At 39.8% G+C, this 22,126-nt stretch overlaps 1 protein-coding gene across 12 annotated transcripts in view; it reads left to right on the top strand.

Annotated features, from left to right (window-relative positions):
* Positions 1-22,126, top strand: part of ELAVL2 (ELAV like RNA binding protein 2) — a 213,600-nt gene that overhangs the window by 134,832 nt on the left and 56,642 nt on the right. For all 12 annotated transcript variants that reach the window (XM_048503242.1, XM_048503243.1, XM_048503247.1 and 9 more), the window contains one exon: positions 19,346-19,449. In XM_048503242.1, the coding sequence (XP_048359199.1) occupies positions 19,346-19,449 (104 nt within the window). The remainder of the gene's footprint in view (positions 1-19,345; positions 19,450-22,126) is intronic.

The raw sequence follows: 22,126 nt of genomic DNA, 5'->3' as shown, positions 1-22,126 counted from the left end.
TAGAATTAAAGCTGAGGACATCTATAGAAATATTGACAAAAACTGAATATAATAAAATTTGTCTGTTAAATCAAACAAAGAATTGAAGATGTAGAAAGGTGTAATGATATAGTCTAAAAAGCCCCTTTTTTGATACAAGTAATTTTAAAGAAACTAAAATGACATCATATATTAATTTTCTAAACAACCCTCAGTACAGGAAAAGCTTTAAGTTGATAAGACATAAAACTTTACCAACGCTAGTATTAAATGGTAAATATCTTTAAAAAGCCACTGAGGATTGTAAATGCTTGTGCAATAACGGTTCATTAGAAACTATTGAACGCCTTATTTTTGATTGTAAGTTGTTAGATACTGAAAGGCATAATTTTATTAATCCAATATTGATGAAATATCCTGGAAGAGAAAGGAAAACTCTCATCTCAATTTTGGTTAATGGAACAGACAAAGAAATAATGGCAAATGTAGCCAAGTTTGCTTGGAGGTACTGTAAAAGGAAAAAAAATATTAAAAGGCCTAAATTTTTATAGATTCTGTTTAATTGGTATTTTAATGCTATTGATTTAACTTGTAACTTGCTATTTGTGAATTTTAGACTAATAGAGAACTATTTTTCTAGTACTGATTTCAACAATATTTGTATTTTAACATCAAACAGTGTGCTATGTATTTCTACATGCTGGTTTCTGACTGTAAGTCAAAATAAATAGTTGTTATCCTCCAACTGGCCTCCCGGAATGCTCTATACCTTTCCACCTTTTCCCCTAATACCCAGACTTCTGAGGAAGATCAGAGAAGAAAGAGCAGAGGTCATATTAGTGACACCTTGGTGGCCCCAGGGACCATGGTTTACCAACATTCCTCAACTGTCGGTTCGCAAGCCATTCCATTTTCTGAAGCACAGGGATCTACTCCATCACGGTCCAATCCTACATCCAGATCCAGAACAGGCAATCGCCTTTGTCATCCCATCCTTTGAGGAATACAGCCCTACTATCCACCCACACATTACTAGATTCCTCAGGGTCACATCTCTCAGGTAGAAACCAGTGCATCACCACTTTCCCACTTGAAGACTGCACACGGTCCTGCATGCATTAACTGTGTCTCCCTTCGAGCTTATTATGGACATTTCTTTAAAACACCTGAGGATGAAGGTCATCTTCCTCATAGCTATCACATCAGCAAGGAGAGTGTCACAGCTGGCCGCACTGTCAGCTAAACCATCTTTGTGCATTTTTCACAAGGATAAAGTGGTGCTTTGCATTGACCCTACTTCATCCTGAAGGTCAACTCAAAATTCCACAGGCAACAGGAGATTTTCCTTCCCACCTTTATTTATTTATTTTATTTATTGTTAAATTTATATACCGCCCATCCCAAGGAGGTCTACTGGCATAAGCTGGATGTCAGGAGGACTTTAAAGGCCTTCCTGATTAGAACACAGGGTTTTAGACGATCAGAGGCTCTCTTCATCTCCATTTCCAACCATAGTAGGGGACGAAAACTATCTGCTCAGACCATCAGTAAATGTCTGACAGAATGCATAAAGGAGGCCTATGAAATACAGAAATTACCAATACCAGTCAGCATTACAGTGCATTCTGTTCGCAATGCCTCTACTAATGCCGTGTTCAATAACAATGTACCAGTGGATGAGATTTGCCGGGCGGCTGCTTGGTCATCCTTATCTACTTTTGTCAAACATTATAGGTTGAACATATTCAGTGCAACAGGTGCAAACAGAGCGTTGCAGCATATCATGGGAGAGGAGTTTGACCCCACCCTGTAAAGTTAGCTGTAACACTGCTAGGGGAGGTCACCCAGATATCCTTGGAATTCAATGGAGAAATAACATTGGTCTTACCCACGAAGGAAGAAATTATCCAGGAAGAGTAATTCTTCATTGAGCGGGAGAGGACATCTGCCCTCCCAGTTTAATAGTCCATCCTCTCCCTGAAACAAGACAACTGTGAATATGTACATATGTTCATTCTGCTATGTGTTGTTATTTAGCTTCCCTCTCCACCAGTTATTTGTGTTGTGGACAAGTTTGCCTCATGTATTGGTTTTTTTCTCTATGTGAGATCTGTTTAACCAGTTCTTTCTATGCTCCTAGTTCTGCCTCGTCTTGTTAAGGGAGCTAGTTGTTTTTCCAGTTACCATAAATTGGCTGGCACTGCTGATCGGAGTTACTGGAACTGGTGCACAGAGGGGCGGTCCCCAACACAGAGGAGAAGCTGAGGAAATCAGTGAAGGAGTTCTTGGCTCCCTGCCTGGTAGATGAGCATAACCCATGTCCTCTTCCACTCAATGGAGAATTACCCTTCAACTCCTTCACACAAAAGTTGCGTCAGTAGCTTTAAAGGAAAGAATAAGGGATTGCAGCCACACTTGAGGAGGGGCGGGCCTAAGTTTAATTACCTGGAGAGGGACTGGTCACTTGTGTGTGGCTACCTTCCTGTCACTGTTGCGGAGAAATAAAGGCTCAAAATGACTATACTGTATTTAATTGAATTGGTAGGTTGGCAGGAAGAAGCTTATATATTCTGTAAAACTCAAGTACAAAGGATCCACTTTTGAATAGTATGGATTCGGTGAAAGATGTAATAAGGTATCAGATGATTAAATAGCACCTTAAGCAAAGTGCAATTTTAAATCCCTTGGGGTGGTATTGGCAGTAGAATTTTGATGCAACCTGTTGTGAACACCTTACTGGCACGTAGCCAAATGCAGACTCTACCTATACAAAGCCCTTTTTGATGGATGCATTATATTTGAATTGGTGAAATAAGGGAACCTCTTTGTGTGGTTCTTTATTTTGGTTGCTTCGTTTTTCCTTAGAAGGACTAAGTGTCTTCAATTTTTTTTTGCCCCCTTTAAAATAATATGGTTCTTGGGATGTTAATGTGAATTTCTTAGGAAGACTTTTTCATTTTCAGTCAGTTAATTGACTCTTGGTAACTGAAGGTTGTATTGTAGTTTGGCTTTCTTGGCAGCTTTAGGGCATAGGTAATACTTTAATTTAAATAAGTAATATTTAAATAAAATATAAAAATATTTTATTTAATTGAGCCTGTAATCCTCTGAGTTCCTCCTGGTTGCACATACAGTCTTGAAATTATGGGCTTGTGAACAGTTTCATTACGTAAGTAAGAAAAGATACAAAAAAACCCTCCAGGGATAGCATTCAGGTTTAAATACTTCAACCTATCTCTTCTTAAGCGCTACTACATTTCTACCATCTGTTATATACTCTGACTGTCCTGATTGTGTCCTCCATCTCATCTCTTCACCTTTGCTTCCTCCTTTTGCATTCTTCTGAAAGGGAAATTTCTGTGCTGTTTTGTTCCTCGTTTACCTTTCTACTACTTTTGATGTAGTAGATTGTGCCCCTTCTGTTTGAGTCCCCAGGGTTCCTGTGGCTCTGTTCCCTTCCTACCCATCAAATTGTCCCCCCCCATCTTTAAATTTCTCTTCTCTTTCCCACCCCCATTCCACGGTGACCTCACTGAGTGTCATGGCTTTCACTTCTGCCTAATTTCACCTCTCTCTTCCCCACTTCTATTCTTTTTTTCTCCTCTATCCAACACAGTATCTAAATTGCCTATCAAATATTTCCACTGAAATCTTCTGTTGCTGTCTTAAACTTAGTATGCTTGAGACTGATCCACCTTGGTTCTTCCTTAGGGAAAAAGACAGGCATACACATTTCAAATCTATCCTCCCAGACTTTATTATCTGCATCTACTAACAGCATCATGACCTACCCTATAGAACAGGAATAAAAGCCTTTATCTTTGATGCTTCTCTTCCCCCCCGCCCCCTTTATATTCAGTGAGTTGCCAAGTTACTCCACTTTTCCCTTTACAGCGTTTCATAAACATGGTCCATCTCCATTCCCTTGGTGGCAATTTTCTGACTTCTACTATTGAAATTGGTTTTATAGTTGGAAGTGGTGCAGGAGAAGGTCTCAACAACTTGCTATATGCGGCTGTACAGTTGGTATCCTTATTTCTACATTTGGCTACATTCAGGGATCTTAACGTTCTTATCTGTAGAATAGAGGTTAAATGCTGGAATAGAGATGCTAAAAATAGTGGATTGCGTTTTCAGATTGAAGCTCAGCAGTTAATAAAATTCTGAGCCAAAATTCTCATTTTTTTTCTTGAGACTTGACACGGAAAAGTAAATGAGATCCTTTCGTGAAATGCTGCTTTTAGAATGATCCATAAGACAGTTGACTGCATTATAGGAATGCTTTGCTTTTGTTCTTTTTTTCCTGGAGGCTCTCTTAGAATAGAATAGAATAGAATAGAATAGAATAGAATAGAATAGAATAGAATCTTTATTGGCCAAGTGTGATTGGACACACAAGGAATTTGTCTCCAGTGCATATGCTCTCAGTGTACATAAAAGAAAAATACATTTGTCAAGAATCATAAGGTACAACACTTAATGATTGTCATATAGGTCTAGTAAGCAATCAGGAAACAATCAATAGTAATGCTGAAAACCATAAAATGTAAAAAATCATAAAATAAACTGAATTAAAAGGAAATGTCAGCACAGGCTATAGTCATACAGTTATAAGTGGGAGGCGATGAGCAGTAAGATTGATGAAAAAATTAGTGCACTAATTATATAATAAATATATAATAAAATAGCTTTAACATTATCGAGAGGAAATTATTTGTTTAAACAGAGTGATGGCATTCGAAAAAAAACTGTTCTCCTTATGTCTAGTTGTCTTGCAGGAAGTGCAGTGCTCTGTAGCGGCCGTTTAGGAGGAGTAAGAAGTTGAAACAGTTTATGAGCTTCCAGGGATGCGAGAGGAATGTCAGTAAATATTTTCACAGCCCTTTTTTTGACCCGTGCAGTATACAGGTCCTCAATGGAAGGCAGGTTAGCAGCAATTGTTTTTTCTGCAGTTCTAATTATTCTCTGAAGTCTGTGTCGATCTTGTTGGGTTGCAGAACCAAACCACACAGAACCAAACCACACAGTCTTGAGTCCATCACACAGTAGCAGAGCATATGTAGAAAGTAAAATACCTTAGTTCACTTACAATAATGTTGAGTAGGTATACTGGGAATGGCTGTAACTGAGACCTTTGAAAGCTGGCAGGTCCCTATGTTCATACATTACATGGGTGTCTTTGCATCTGTTTGTGATAATGTGATTTTGGAAGATACTCTGAACTCCATGGGTTGGAGTAGGAAGAGTGAGTACCTTTTACTTGTAATGTTTTCTGCCGGTAAGCTTAAAGAACCATTCAACCGTTTTGAATGATGATTTTATGGACACCTAATGTTCTGTTACATATCTGAATTTTAAAATGACTTCTCTGTTCATAGCCTCTTGGCTAGCATGGAGGTTCAGTAGTTTAAATTTTGTTTTATGTATGCAGAGTTTTAACAAATACTTATAGAACTGTAGAAATATGACCTAAATGGCTGCAAAAGGAAAATGTCCTTTCTAATTTTCAGTCTTTCGTTTTACTATGGATTTAATTCTGAAGTAGAGGTGAGTCTTGGAACTGGCTCCTGCCGAGCACTTTCACTTGACTTGACAGTTGCATAGCATTGCACTATAATTTTTTTAAAATCATCTTGCATTCTGTTCCTGAAATGGTTAATTGAATCCATGTTAAATCATTAGGGCTTGAACTGTGCAAAACTTTTCTGAAATATGAATTCCCATTTCTAACATTGCACTCGACTCTGTCAAAAGGGCTCCTTCCAGTTTCAAACATGAAAATAATGGTTATAGGAAACAGACCTCTTGCTATTTAAAGCTGTATGCCTGAAGGCATTCTGTATTACTTGAAAAGCCTGCTTCCAGTGTTTGAAAAATTAGTCCAGGAAAGGCATCTTGCTTTCTGTGCCACTGTCCTGCTGCTTTCCTATACTGGGAATATCATTAAACCAGGTACCATAATGCTTGTCCTAGACCTTGTTCTGACCTTATGTTTAAAATGGAGCATGGTTACTTTGGCTTCCATTATGCATTCAGGCTTGATTTTGCTCTCCAGCATCAAGAGATAAAAGCAGAATGGGATTAAAGCTGTGAGGGGGCAAATTGCATCATTGGACTTGCAGCATTTAGTTCCCAAGTGTCGTTTTAGGTGGAATTCCTTATGTGATTTTAACTTTTCTCATGATGGGAATAGGTGAATTTCAGATATCCTCTTTGCATATGCTTTGAGCTGCTTTAGCAGACATGATCTTTCTAGTTCCCAGCGTTTTTCATAAGAATACTCAAGAAACGGCTTGGTTATTCTTGGCTTTGTAAAATTAAATGTATTTTGAACTGTGACTTCAGTACTATGAAAACTGCTTATTTGATGTGTTTAGATTTTGAAATAGAAGCGTGAACTGCAAAAAATATCCTGAATGCTTTTGCCTTTAAAACACAACCCCCACCCCCCAACAAGTAATTGTCAAATTTTTGTTTTCATCTTGTGGAATTCACTGCCTTGCTTGGGACTTTTTAAAATAAGAAGTATACAAATTTACACTGAGAGTCGCACAGGAGTGAAATTTTTGCTTGATTATTCTGTATTGATTCATATGTTAAACTTTGGTAGATGTCAAAATTTCTTTCAGCAGGTACACACACTGTTAATTTTATCTACCATTTTGGAGAGAACACGAAGTAGTGGTCTGTATACAATGAGTTTTGTAATTACCAATCCTGTGTAAAAATTATGGCATGGAAACATGGAGTGTTCGTGTGGGCAAGTATTTTTCATGTGACTCATGCATGTACGTGGGGAAAAATAACCAGATTGGGACTAGTCAAGAAGAAGTGTTGTAAATCAACATCTCTCCTTCCCGAACTACAGAAATATACTAAAGCGCTCCACTTACCTTGGACAATTCTGATCTTATTCGATACCTCTGAATTAACTTGGCTGATCTTCAATTGCTGTTTTCCTGCTTCATTTCTAATAAATTTCTATACATGTTGCCCTTTAAAAAAAGTAATGACTGGAGGTCTGGGGGTTGGAAGATAACTTGTTGAATGTTATGTGCTGTGCTTGTAACTTTGGTATTCAACTGCCATATTGTTGGGGAAGTGGCAGGTTGGAAGCATCGGAAACCCCGTGCCTTAGTGCTTGTGGGCCTGATAAGGTATATTACAACTGCTAATTTAGCTATTGCTGAACAGGATAGTTAATCTCCAGTAAGATGTTCCATTGTTCAGCTGGGTTCAGCTGCAAGCAAACTAAAAATAGTTCTAGTGAGTTCGTTTTTTTAGCCAGTTGTTTAAGAAACTTGAGTTTTCCCATGATTGTCCCAGTATTTGAAAAAATGTGAAATAGGTCATGTTTGCTTTTCACAACACTGAATAATAAGATGTTAGGTAGGCCGCAGATAGATGATTATGAGATCACAGCTACCATTAAAAGGTTTCTTAACAACCCTATGCACATGGCATTTTTAAAAACTGCCTGTATGAGAGCAGAGACTATACATACCTCAAGACCGCAACAGGATCTGGTGGCAGAGGCCCTAAACAAAGCTGGACAGGGATGCTCTCAGGCAGCTGAGACTGGGTGGACCCTAGAAAGAATGCGGAGACAGTGGCAACAACGGTAGTGGTTATCTTAGTTTTAGTCATAACCGTTACATATTAGGTTTTAGTTTAGTTATGTTTAGTTTTAGCTTAGCAAATGGATACTGTGGTTGAATGTTAGTTGCTAGGTTAGAGAAATTGTATTATTTATTAGTATTAGTCATAGCAGTTATCTATTAGGTTGGCTTAGGTTTAGGTTTAGCTTAGTGAAATGGAGATTGTATTTAATTTTAGTTGGTAGGTTAGAGTAATTTATACTGTTGCCATCTGATTGTAGATCGTTATGTTGTTATAGCAGCTGTGGACTGTAGTTTCTAGGTTATCGTGTAGCTCCATCCATGTTTATTATTGTCTATTTATACTGATCATATTGCCTTACAGTTTTGATGTTATAATTACTGGGGTTGTTGTTTAATGCTATGTTTATTGTGGTTTAATGCAATGACTCATAATGTTATGTTTATTATTGTTTATAATGTTATGCCTACGATGCTAGGTTTATGATGTTTTTTGATGCTATGTTTATTGGTTTTACGTTTTTGATGTTTACTGTATGATGTTATGATTATTGATATCGTTATTATTATTCTGTTCACCGCCCAAGAGCCTTTCGGGGGAGGGCGGTATATTAAATATACAGTACATTATATTAAAAAAGCATAATCTGGCTGAACAACAAAGCAGTGCGATACGGATGGAAAGCAGAAAAGAAAGAGCTATGAGTTGGGAACAAGCATGAGGTGAGATGGTCTGGTATTCTCCCCTTCCTCTTGGGTCTCTGTTATTTTGTAATGGCCAAACTATATTACAAAACCGGAAGTAGTACACGAGTGTCAACAATCTGTACATTTCATGCAAAAGTGGCACACATACTTAGTGTGAAATTAGGAAGATGTGCGTGAGAGTAATGCTTATTCACTTTTTAAAAATACTAAACAGCCTTGTAAAGAAGCAGACCTTGGAATGAATATTTGTGTTCCCGGATAAGGGAACATCTTTTCCAAAACTGCCTAACTTGACAGGTGGCCAAAGTGGGATATGTAGATGTGAAAGAAATATTGAAACCCTTCATTACTTAACCCATTTTTAAATATTCCCAATTAAAGCAATTTAAACTCTGTCCTAAAATGGCACCCAAGTGAAATCTCTCAAATTAAAAACTGTACTTTAAAAGGCTAGAGCTTATTGAACATTTTTGCTGGGAATTCTAATTGCCAAATACAACTTGGGAGAAAGGTGTTCTACCGTTAAGGTTCTCTTACATACAGTTGGTTGTTCTCAGCAGAACTGCATCCTGTTAAAAAAGAAGTCCATGGAAAATGTACACTGCAGAAAAATGGGCTGAGACTGGGAATGGGGAAAAAAAGTCATAGGGAAGATTTTGGGGGGGTTCCCCCCCCCCCCCCCGAGATTTATTTCTTTTTGTTATGGGGAAAATGGGAAATCTGCTAGTGGCGGAAAAGGATGGAAACCCTTCATATGAAATACTGTCTCTTTGGGGTGATGAGTGAAGTACTTTGAAAGTCAATTTTAAAATATTACTAATGTCTCAGATATTTTGTGTTAAATGGAAATATACCCATCACAATATATGCTGATGTATATCCATTACAATGTAGATGTATTGTATATTTGTACACATTTCAAATATTCTTACCTCATTTGTATTCTTTTGTATGGAAAATGTTCAGGTTCAGCAATGTGTATGTCAAATCAAAGAGTATGTTAACGTGTGACAAGCTTGTCTCATGCTCTCAATTTCATGGGAAAGGATAATGAAAGTTCAAAATCACAAACTGATTCTGTTCAGATAATCTTAATGGATAGTATTCTCTCTCTGAGCAGAGGACACCCATCTTGATGGGTAATTTCTACCATCCTACCAGGGAGGCAGGAAATACTTATTTCTCCTTCCTATCCCCATGAGGGAGTCACTCGTTTTTCAGTCCTTTTCCTGCTTCATCAGGGATAACATCTGGTTTAGCAATCTGTATTAGATTACCTTCTGTTTTTTTTCCTGTCTCTTATTCTTGCTATCTTACTAACTATTTTTGCTTCTTACCTTCCTTCTACTGCTTCTCATTCTTGCCTTCAAGTATAGACTTAGTATTAGTGTTGTTTCGGAGTGAAAAGAACAACTTGCCTTCAACTTGCCAGGTGCACCCATTTTTTTGTCTGCTCAAGCTAAGGCTCGTGAGGAGAGCAACAGCTTCCTTTCTGAACTGGAGCTGGAGGTGCAGATCATGGCAGCTTCGGAAGAGCCTCTTAACAGGGTAAGCATGTTCCCAAGCAGGGCTGCTTTAGTTTTGATTTCTAACACACCCCAAAAAGAGTCTGAAAAGTACACAAAAAACCACTGCTCTGAGAACATTTCTGACCTGTTGCCTGTTCCATTCTTCAGGATTCAAGCAGCTACCATTTTGTGTAAGCAAGACCAAGCCTGCACTGAGGCTCCCGATGCCTCCACAGGTCAGTTGGGTGCAAGAAATGGCAAGGATGATTGAGAGTATCTGATCTTCGGCCCCACCTCAACCAGGTTCAAGTTGGGATTGCCAGAAAGTAATTGGTCCACTTGTGAGTTGTTTTCCCTCCCACCTGAATTAGCCTCTTTTTTGAGACAGATTAAGAAGGATGCAGGGTTTTTTTGTTCTGGTATTTTTTCCTATCGCTGCCCTTCTAATTAAGGAGGATTGGGTGGGGAGTTCATGATCAGTTGGCCAACTAAAGCAGCACAGAATGACTCCTCTTTTAGAAAAAGAGGGAGAGATGGTCCTTGGAATGACTTGTCAACTGGACAATGCATGTTGTCACCAAAATGTATGCAACAGAACTCCACCATTATCTACTGGAGCAATTTATTGCATCACCTGCCCACAGGAAAACACTAAAGAGACTCAGGACCCTGAAAACAGTCAATCATTTGTTGGAAATATAAGCATAGAGCCCCTTCTACTCTCTGAGAAGGAATGGAGTGTATCCTCCACCTTTTTTTGGTACCGAAGAAAGAAGACTGGAGGATGATGCTAGACCTGAAGTACCTCAACAAATTTGTGAAACTAAGGTACTTCAGGTTGGGAACACTCCTCTTGATCGCTGAATCTCTCTAACTTAGCGAGTTTCTTACATGAATAGATATGATGGAAGCCTGCCTCCATGTCCCCATTCTTTGAAGGCGCTACAAACTCCTAAGCTTCTGTGTAGAAGATCAACATCTGCAAATTAGAGCCCTTCCCTTTGAACTATTCACAACTCCAAGCTGTTGACGAATCTAGTTGCCAAACTGGGAAAACAAAGGGTTCCCATGCACCCTTTCCTAAACAACATTCTAATCAGATTCAACTCGTGCCACAAGGTGAATGTCGACACACAGTTCCCAATACACTTCTTGCACAACTCTGGCTCTCTGGTGAATTTGAGTAAGAGTTCCCTATAATGAACTCAGGTTGGTACACTTGTGAGTGTTAATAGGCACCTCATCCCAATTGCTTCTTTCTCACACATCAGAAGGTAATGCAAACCAAGGATATGACTGTTTCAGTGTTGAAGAGTGAACACTCATCATTGATGGACCTAACTTCCTTAATGGGTCTTCTGATTTCTGACACAGAGGCGGAACAATGAAGCAGGTTCCACGCCAGACAACTACAACGACGACTAAGATGTTTGCAGCCTCAGATCCTAATAAAGTGGAACATACCAGTCTACATTTCACTCTGTAAAATCAAACCTGATCTAGTGGACCAGGATATCCAATCTTCAGCAAGGTAGGGTATTCTGGGTGCAAGAGACCAAGCAGATTTTCATCAACGCCAGTCTATCTGACTGGATGGCGTACCTGCACAAGGACAATGGAACAGAACGGATTCTTCATTGAACTTTGGAGTTTTCATCTGGTACTTTGCCACTTCAAGGGCAAGATAGCCAGTTCTTATGTCCTCATAAGGATGGACAATATAGTAGCGAAAATCTATCTGAACAAATAAAGGAGCTTCAAATTAACCATCTGGGTGGAGAAGACTCTTCTCTCCATCAAGGCAGAGTGTATCAAGGGGACTGTGTCCATTCAAGCCAACTGGCTCAGCTGACAGATAATCTAGGAGGCAGAATGGTTCCTCACCTTTGTAAACCACCTTTGTAAAACGCCATGCAAAATGAATGTATACATCTTGGCTGATGCAGCTTTGCTAGAAAGATTCTCCAGCGTATCTGAAAGCCATTGGATGATGAACCACCCAGTAACTGAGGACACTGCTATGAGAGGTCCCATCAAAATGTCCTTCATCTCAAGGGACAAAGGCAATTAGGTACTTACAGTGAAGGGTCCTTCTCCTTTGCGGAAAGGAAGACATATTGTCCCTCCCAAGCTATTATCTGTGAGACATTTTCTTATGGATCTTACATGCAGTTTACCTTCAGGTCCAAATTCTGTGGTTTTTTCATGTTTGTAATTCTACTTTGCTTGTTACACAAATACAGTTTTTTGAGAGTAAAGGATAGCTAACAGCTTTTGGAGTTGCAAGAACTGAAGTATGAATGACTCCTACAAGAGACAGGAAGGAGAAAAAAGTATTTCCTGCCTCCCCTACCCATCAAGATGTCCTCCTTTCCTTAGAGAAGAAGGACCCTTCATGGTAAGTACTCAATGTCCCATTTTTAAGGATGCCTCTTTCCTAAATAGCATGATATTGGTAACCAGTTTTTCACTCCCTATGACATTGTTTGTTAAACTGAACCCTTGGTAATTCATTGTAACTCAGTATCCAGATATACACTTGTCTTAATGCTCTTAGCTTAAGGCACAGTATGGTTTTGTTCCCCTTTGGAGAATTGGAAGCAGTTTGAAATAGGAATAATTGCTTGTGGTATATATCTTACCCCATTGTTGCCTCTAGTAAACAAGTGTTTAAAGATTTTGCTTTTTCTTAATAATACTGTATGCAAAAGAGACTGTATTTAAGACCGAAAAATAAAACATTACTCTTGCTTATTACAGTGTTGATGGTTTCTGTTTTTCACACCTAATTTTTCATCTTTTTCTTTCAAACGATACAAAGTTCGGTTCGGTGTATTGTTGAAGGCTTTCATGACTGGAATCAACTGGCCGTTGTGGATTGTCCAGGCTATGTGGCTTTTTTTGGTAGTTTTTGCTCCTAACATTTTGCCTGCATCTGTGGCTGACCTTGGCTGTACAGCCCAGAAAACTACAACAGCCATAATATGCTTTGCCCAGTACTTCAGGATACAGCAGCTTCCTTCTTTATCTCTAAAAACTATCCTGGGTTGGTGGTGTAATGATGATTTAAATTTTATTTAAATCATCATTACACCACCAACCCAGGATAGTGAGAGTCCTTCCCCAACTACCCAATTGGAAACACCTGCAGGGGGTGGGGTCTGGCAGCTACAACAGGAGTTCCACCAGCACCCAAGGCAACCAGCTTGTTTAGCCCTGCCTGGGACAGAACCTCCCTGTTGGTTTGCCTGCCAGCCAGTCAAGCAGAAATTGACCTGGTGAGCTGACGCTTGCTGCCCATGGGAAGGAGTGAGAGTCCTTTCCCACCCACCCCACTTGAAACGCCTGCAGGGGGTGTGGTCTGGCAGCTACAACAGGAGGTCCACCAGCAGCTGCCTTGGGCAGCAGCACAAGGGTGCCACCCTTTGTGGGCTTGTTTTGGGGGGGGGTTATGCTGTAGGTAATGTTTGGTATAGCTGGATTATATGTTAGGCTTAGTTTAGTGATTTGATGTCTATTTAGTCACTAGGCTAGGTTTATTGTACTAATGCTGCTTTAAATTGTTTAGAGGATTTTAATCTTGGGTCATTATGTTTTTTTGTAGTTTTGGCTATAGAAGGGGAGAAGTTGCCATCTGTTTGTTCATGTTGCTTATTAGTGATGCTATGATTATTGATGTTTTTGCTGTTTATGATGCTATGATTATGAATATTTTTGCTGTTTTTTGTTGTTGTTTGCCACAATGAGCCCTACGGGGGATGGCAGGATACAAATAAAAATTAAGTGTTTATGCTTTCTAAATAGTATAAATGCAACAAACTAATTTTGTGTTATTGAAATGAAATATAATTGATTGGCTCCTAGGCTATTGTGAAATGAGTTGGTATCACAGACAGGGATTTTTTTTCTGGTACCTTTTTCCCCAGTGTAGCCTTCTAAAGTCTGGTCTAAATAGTCCTGGTGAAGCAAAAGGGCTTACCCATATGACTTAGGATATGTCCTAAGTGTTGTTCAGATTGGGTTACTGCCCATGAACAGCAACTATATTTGTTTAGCACAGATGTGCAGCGCAAAGCTTGCCTGAGCTGCAGATCTCTGGCACCCAAACATTGGATGCTTTTAATTTCTTTGTAGGGACAACACCTCAGTTGAAACAAAGGGCCTACTCAGCATTACATTTAAATTGGGCTGCAGGCTTCTGAAAAGTGTCACCTGAGGTTTGGAGGGGAGAGAGGTAAAATTAGCAGAAATTGCTCCCCTCCAGTTCTGGGCCAGGAGGATTTACCTCATGTGTGTCTATTTGTGTAAGAGTGAGAGACACAGATTTTTTTTTGTATGACTGCAGGTCTCTGATGCTCAGAAGTGATTTTCCAGGGGCCTCAAAAGTTCCAGTGGAGAAACAGAAGTCAAGCTTGCTCCATTCATGGAAGTATAGAATTCAATCCAATATGATTAAAGTAGGAAAATAAAGTATAACTATTTCTGCTCTTCATTTTTCATGGGGAAAAAGAATCTAAGCCTGGCATCAGCTTCTCCCCGCCTTCTGCCCTGGCTTGTTCGTGCAAATACTAGTGCTGAGTTTGCGAATTAAGATTGTTGGTACTAAATCCATCTAGGTCCCCCCCCCCCCTGGAATCGCCTCTTTTAAGAATTGCAGCATCATTTTCCAATGTAAGTTAATCTATATATATAAAAAGCTTTAGAACCCGTCCGTTTGTGAGTCGTGCTCTAACTCCGAAACCACTGATGGGACGGATTGCTTTCAAATTTTCACTCAACGTTCCTTTCCAATGTGGGCAGGTTTTCAAATATTCACATTGCTGAAATTCAATACCTGAGCCAGGTAAAACGTCTTTTTCCTGGCGCACCAGGCCATGAAGCTGGTTGTGTTTAACTGTCACCCTTAGAATATTCATGCAGCATGTCTGTGGCCTGAGGGGCTGGTATGCCCTTACACTGTTCACGCAGATGACCAGAGATGAGCATTGAAAACAGTAAATAGGTAATACTGTTAGGTAATACGAGTGGAAGTGAAACACATACACTCTTTGCCGTGTGAGACGTCAGGTGGGGTTCCCCCCCTCACACGCAGGTAACTTTCACTCTCTGTGCCTCACCCACTACTACAACACAACACACATACTCTCATACACATCCAGCTCATCCTCACACACCTCACTCTGCCCTCCCTCCCATCCAACTACTACTTACCCACTTCCTCACCCATATTCGCCACAGCTCTCTTTTACTAAAAGCAAGCTGGAGTTTGCCTTTTTCTTCTAAGACAATCCGTGGGGTTGGGGCGAACCAAACTACTGGCTCCGCTTCTTTTGCACTTGGCCCTTTACGAACCCAGGGAGCTGGCCTCGATCTGAGCGCCTCACCACCCTGCCTCTGCTGCCTGACTGTGAGAGAGCCTGCTTGCCCCAGTTCTGCCTTACCCAAGCCAGGGACTGTGCGTGGTCAACCAGCCTCCTCATGGTCAGCCGGGATTTTGCACTCCTGGACAGTCCTTCCGGTTGTGGAATGGAAAGGGTTACCTTATACTAAAAAAACCAAGACACCACCATATAACAATGTGAATTGAAAAGGGAAAGAGGGATTCCATTTGACCACCCCAAAAGGCTATGCTGGGAATAATTGGACCTGCATGGACATCTGTGTGGGTTGCGGACTGTGATGAGAAGGACAATTGCCACAGCACTGCATGGTCGGGCCCCGCTAGTCACTTCTAAAACTTCTTAAAGTTGGCTTTCACTAACTCCTTTTTTGGTACCTTTTTTTTGTGTGAAGACATGCCTTGAAAAATCTTCCCTTTCAATCTTGAAAATCATGTTAAGCTTCTATTCAACGATTGACTGTTATGGCCAGTTTGTGTTGTAACAGTACATGGTTTATGTATGCTCTGGGAACAGATCCAAACTTCAGCAAGGGAACAAGTTAGTAGAAACAATTTTTCAACACCTTTTCCCAAAAGCCTGCTGCTGAGGATTGGTGGACCCTCATAAATGATGTCACATGGGGGGGGGCTGCACCTGGGGGAGAGATGTGGCAGAAGTATATTCTATGTCATGTAGAATCCAAATCTCACATTACAGCACTAGATTCATCTCCCTGTGGCTTAAAATTCTTTTAAGAATCCTATCAGGGAAGGCTATCTACTTTATCCTTGACTTTTTTTGAGGAAAGTTTTTATTCCTTTTGGGTTTGAAACTAGGGTTACTGGCATTCTAGAAGGTCATTTTAGGTGTTCAGATCCTAGGCTTGCTTTATACATCTGTGGCATGATTTTTGAATTTAATTGTTACTTAGTGCTTTGTGCCGGGTATGAAGACATTTGATAATCTGGTTTAAAACCATTTCTGGCATGGTTTGAATTTCTGACTATCCTTCTGAAGATTGATTACTTGTTGGAGTCTAGGGAGAGAATCAGCTAGAAGGGCATGAAAGTGGATTACATCTTTTCTGAATCTGCTATAATGCTGCACTGGTACTTGGTTTGTGACAAATATGAGTGAAATGAAATGTCTTTTTGATGCTCAGTACCTATCCCAATTCCATCTGTTTTCATATTGGCAGTCAGTAATTTCCTGGACAGAGGTTTGGAGCAAAATGTACTCAATTTAAAATAGAAACATTACTGCCATACATTTGTGTTCCATACACCATACATTTTGTGCCATTATTTATTACACAGTAATTGCCTGCAGAAAAATAATGACATCTGTTAGCTTTTTGATATCATGCAATTAGTTTTATTCACTGCATTGATAGGTACATATTAGTTTATGATAACAGAAATAGCATAGTTTGGGACCACTGCAGGTATTAATAGTGTAGCTTGCCAAACTACTTTGTCTAATCCTTATAAATAATTTGCTAAGCGTTTGGACCATCTGACAACAAACCCTCAGCCAATGGACATGCAGGACTCCTGGCAGAGGCCCCTCATTCCCTGTCCCCCTGTTTCCCACCCCTCCAAAGACCAACCTGGCCTCTGCATGGCATTGGTGAGCCCAGGAGGAACCCCCTCCCCCATCTCCCACCCCCACAGACCGACCCAACCCTGTGCAACTACGGCAGTCAGCCACTGATGCCACAGGGGGCCTGGGAGAAGCCCACCCCTCCACCAGACCAAATTGCCAATGCTGCACAGGACCTGGTCAAAGCCCTCACTTCTCCCTCCTTCTGGCTCCCACACACAACACTGAGTCACCTGGCGGCACCTTACTGTCCACTGCCTCGACTTGGACCTCCTCGTGTCCTACTCCCCTCCCACCATTGCAAATAGACCCCCCCCTTTCAACTCATCTCACTCCTGGGACCATGTGTTCATCACCAGGTAAGTGGAAAGCTGCCAGCCCAGGGGGAAAGGGGTGGCTGAAGCACCAGTACAGCTCATTGTGGGGGAAAATGCTTACTTGCCTCCCCTTCCCTAGAGCCCAGTGCATTTCCCCCTGCAATGGGCTTTGATGCTAGTTACTTTATAGAACATCTGCAGAAAACTGGGAACTCTTATTTCAGAAATTATAAGAAAAATGTGTTGTACATTCAGATATATGGATACTATTTTAAAATAATTTTAACATTGTTTACATAAAATTAAAATCAGTCATAAGAAATTATGTAAGATGTGAAACTTGCTTACATCTGTTCCAATTTTTATTTTTAAGGCTCAACAAATATTAAAATATTAAAATTACTTATCCATATAATTATTATTATCTCTAATTATCCAAGTCATAGATTTATGTAATCCAGAAAGCTTTACATTTTCTTTCATAGCTTATGGATAATATTGATTTCCAAATATGGTATTGGCTTTCATATGATATTATGGCATTTTCTGTATGAGCTAAATAAGTCATCAGAAGTTCATGGGAACATGTAAATTATAATCCAGGTAGTTAACTTTGGCCACCAATTTATAAGGGGATTGGAGCTTTTCTTTTTTTAACCTAGCATCAAATAATTCCATAATTTGATGCTTTGATATTGTTTTTATTTGTGAAGTAGAAAAACATTTAAAACTTCTCTCAGGCTGAAGGTAATGTCAAGCTCCTATCAGTCACTACAGGATGCATCTTGCAGATGTTTCATGGACAGTAATTTCCCCTGATTCCTCTAAACATCGAAATGCCAACAGACTCTTTCAGTGACTTTGTATCTCACTATTCCAGGCAAATAGGCAGCATGTTCCATTGGTGTGAAGCCTATGAATTACAACAGTGGAAGTCTTTTGTGTCTGTGGGAAATGCCTTCGTTAATAGAACACACCAGTTGTAATTGAACTGAGTAGCTTGAAACAATATAATAAAACTTTAGACTTGTGCATGAGAGTTTGTTTTGTTTCTTCATTTTTGTTAATTCCCAAGGGTTTTACATAGTTTTTTTGCCCTTAGTTATTGTTTCATTTTAATAATTTTATTTCATTATTATTTTCCTTTGGTTTCAGTTGAAGATCCCCCCCGCCCCTGCCCTCTCTTTCAACTCCATACATTCTTGGTTTTCCATCTAAATTGAACAAAACTTGGTGTATGTGTAATTTCCCAAAGCAAGGTTACCCAGCTTAGCCCCCTCCTTTCTGAGGCAATGAAAGATACCCATGTTTAACATTAAAGCCTATGGAAGAATTGGTGGGAAAGATTCCAAGTAGTAACCCAGACAGACACATCTTGAAGAAAAGTAGCTATGAGGAACAGGCTGACTGACAAAGCAATGCCATTGGTGCCACAAGTAAGGATTGTAGACAGACAGAAGAGTGGCCTTGAAGTGGGTTTGCTCCGAAGGGATAAAGTCTGAAGAGCGGCACACAAGTTCAGACTGCAAGGGGAAATTTGGCACAGCAGGGCAGGCACTGGGGGGAAAGGGAAAGGCAGAGTCCCTCTACATATCCTTCAGAATTTGAATACTTCACATATGTATGTAATCCTAGTGGTTATAGTTTGCAGTCAGTCAAAATACCTCAGAGTCTGTCTTTCCTCCTCCCTAAGGAATGCCATGCCACCTGTACCCTTATTAGGTAAATGCTGCCTGCCTGTAAAAGTGGAATCAGTAGAGGCAAGAGACTGCAGTAACAAAAGACATCTGAACAAAGAATACTATTTTTTCATTATATCTGTTTAGATGGGGATTTTGTTCCATTTTTGTATTAATTGTGGTAATTATGAAACACCCCATTTTTTTACATTATTGTAATAACAAAAAATACAAGTCTATAAAACTTGAGCTTCCAATTAACAAAAGTTGTTTTCGCATAATTTTCGTCCATTGTGACTTAATTTGGCACTACCACACCACAGTAGCTCGTTATGGAAGAGAACGAAGAACAGTATGAAATAACTAGTAGTATTAATGTACTGTATTGTTGTAACACTATTTAGAGAAGAAGTTAACAAAAATGATTCTTTAATTAAATTCTTCATTTGTCTTCAATATGCAAATGACTTAAATTGCCTATTAAATCTGTGTTTTTTAATGACTTGCACCACGGAATAATTCATACTTCTCTTTTCTGTTTTTGCTCATCAGGCCAGAGTTTGGGATATGGATTTGTGAACTACATTGACCCCAAGGATGCTGAAAAAGCAATCAATACTCTGAATGGATTGAGACTTCAAACCAAAACAATAAAAGTATGTAAAAGTTAAAGCTAAGTGGTATGATTGCACGGGTGACATACAATACCTAAAGGTAGTATGGTCTGTGTCTCTAAAACAAGCAGGCTTTCTATATACTTACAAGCTAAAGTATGATACTACTAGTCTTACAAGCTAAAACATGATATTGCTAGTCCTATCGTATTTGCTTTCTCTGGAAATATGCTAAAATGAAACCCATATACATGGTGATTTCCTTGATATTGTGCTGACATTGAGAATCCTTGTCCCTGAATATGTAGTTATTTTTGATGCTTTTCTGAAGACTACTCTTACCTTACTGTAGGGAGTCAAATGAGTGCATGCTTGAGTATATTTGGTTGCGTCTGAAGTCTTCTACTTATTAAAGGACTTATTCTAAAGGATCTGCATCCAATCTGTGCAGAGGTAGCTTGGAGAATTATTATTATTTTCTTAACTCTTTCCTGACCACCATTTCCCTGTTCCAAAATGTGCTCACCCGCTCTTCTCATGCGAATTAAGTCTATCATATCGGATTGGTAATGAATACTTTCCCACATTTCCTTTCTGCTTCTCTTTTCTTGATCTACCAACTTGAAGCTGTTTCTTTTCACCTAAAGGAGTTGTTGAGCTGCTGTTAGTTTGGCTGATCTTAATGAAAGGGGTTATGCAGCTTTTTTTAATGAGCACTAGCTTTCAGGTTCTCCCGAGTTCTTTGTCAGGCCATGATCTTAAGGCCTAGTCTATACCCTTCATAGAGAATCCATTTTTTCTTTTTTTTTCTGGACCACAGACTTAAATTTGCCTAGGTCACACACTACTTGGTAGAATAAGCCCAGTGAATGTCCTGGAGAACTCAAAAGTCTGTGTACTATGTTATATGTTATCTGAGAAGGTATAATACAGCTTTTTCAGTCTGGTTCAAAGCAAAATCAGATGTCGCTATCGGCAACATGCAACCTTGGTATATAAATTGGAATCTTGTTGGAATGGTTTCCTGTGGTCTGGGTGTATTAGAAGTAGGCTCTTGACTATGAAATGACCCAATAACACTGAAACTGGTACCCTGTTTCCCTGAAAATAAGACATCCTCTGAAAATAAGGCGTAGTAGAGGTTTTGCTGAAGTGCTAAATATAAAGCATCCCCCGAAAGTAAGACATAGCAAAGTTTTTGTTTAGAAGCATGCCCGTCGAACAGAACACCAGAGCATGCAGCTGTGGAGCGGAAAAATAAGACATCCCCTGAAAATAAGACATAGCGCATCTTGGGGAGCAAAAATTAATATAAGACACTGTCTTATTTTCGAGGAAACAAGGTACTTCATGTATTTTTGGTGTGATTTTACCCTCTGTCAGTAAAGTATCCAGTCAAAACGAGAAGCTGTGTTTTTTCAAAGAAATGTAGCACCTTGTGGTTTATTTTATTTTTGGTAGGCTCCATACAAGAAAGAGTTGTCATCAGTTTAAATAGCTGATTATAAAGAAGATGGTTTTCATCCTGATTACTTGACTGCATTGCAGTAAATTAGTACCTTATGATGAGAGGGACCTCATTTCTCATCCAGATTTCAAATTGAGAAGATGCTGAGAGACTCGTCGCTTTTGTACTGTCTTACTTATGACTCAGTTTGCGGAACTGAACCCATTTGGGGAAGGATAACTTATTGAATGAACTAAACTAAACGTTTGGAATGTGGTGAAATCTTTTTTAAAAAAATTTGGAGTGCTTTTCAGTCCTAGTCTAACTTCAGAGATGTTTAGCCAGTACAAAAGATGTATTTTTCAGTGAAGGTTGTTCTGATCTAAATCAACTTCTTCGTAACAGTTGATCAAACTGTAACCATGCCTATACTTTATTATAGTATAAGAGGTTTCTAGAATGTGCAGTGACTACTGTGGTGCTGTAGTTGAGGTTTTGCAACTCACTAGTGTTGAACTGTACAAAATTAGCGCAGTTCTGACACTGGCTTTGCTACCCAAATTGATGGTCTGCCTTCTGATAATTAATTTGGGGAAATGAGAGGATAAAAGGCAGGTTAGCAAGAGGCAGGAAACAGCAGGATTCTCCACCAGTGTATACCAGGATCCTTCTTTAAGAAATTAAACCCAGAAAGATCAAGAAAAACAAGAAAAAATTGTTTTGTTGAAAAGATGGAGATACTACAAATAAAATAGAGTGTCAGAAACATAAAGAGCCTAAGGAAATAACGAGTGGAGTGAGTGTTAAAAAGGAGGACTTGATTTAGGGCAGGGGTTGGCAACCTTTACCACCCAAGGAGCCATTTGGACCTGTATTCCACGGCCCCAAAGATCTACCGAGCTGGTTCAGCCCCTCCACTCACCTTTCCTTCCAGCGCTGCTCTGGAGGGCTGGAGGGACACGCCCACGCTACCCTCCGACCTCCAGGCCACGTGGAGCCACAGTATAAGGCTGAAAGAGCCACATGCGGCTCCAGAGCCGCAGGTTGCAGACCCCTGATTTAGGGTGATACATAACCTGTCCAGAAGACCAAGGGGGTAGAGAGCAATGCATGACTAGCATGTATTACTTCAGAGAGAAGGACAATGTTGGGTGTAGAGATAGACCAATCTATTGGATACTCACCATGAAGAGTTCTTCTTCCCTGAGGACAGGAGGACATCTTGCATGGATGATTCCCACATCTTCTTTAGGGAGGCAGGAACAAGTTTTT

The sequence above is a fragment of the Sphaerodactylus townsendi genome, linkage group LG07 (genome assembly GCF_021028975.2).
Source record: "Sphaerodactylus townsendi isolate TG3544 linkage group LG07, MPM_Stown_v2.3, whole genome shotgun sequence".
NCBI lineage: Eukaryota > Metazoa > Chordata > Lepidosauria > Squamata > Sphaerodactylidae > Sphaerodactylus > Sphaerodactylus townsendi.
The sequence above is the reverse complement of the archived record's forward strand: the minus strand, read 5'-3'. Positions and strand labels throughout refer to the sequence as shown.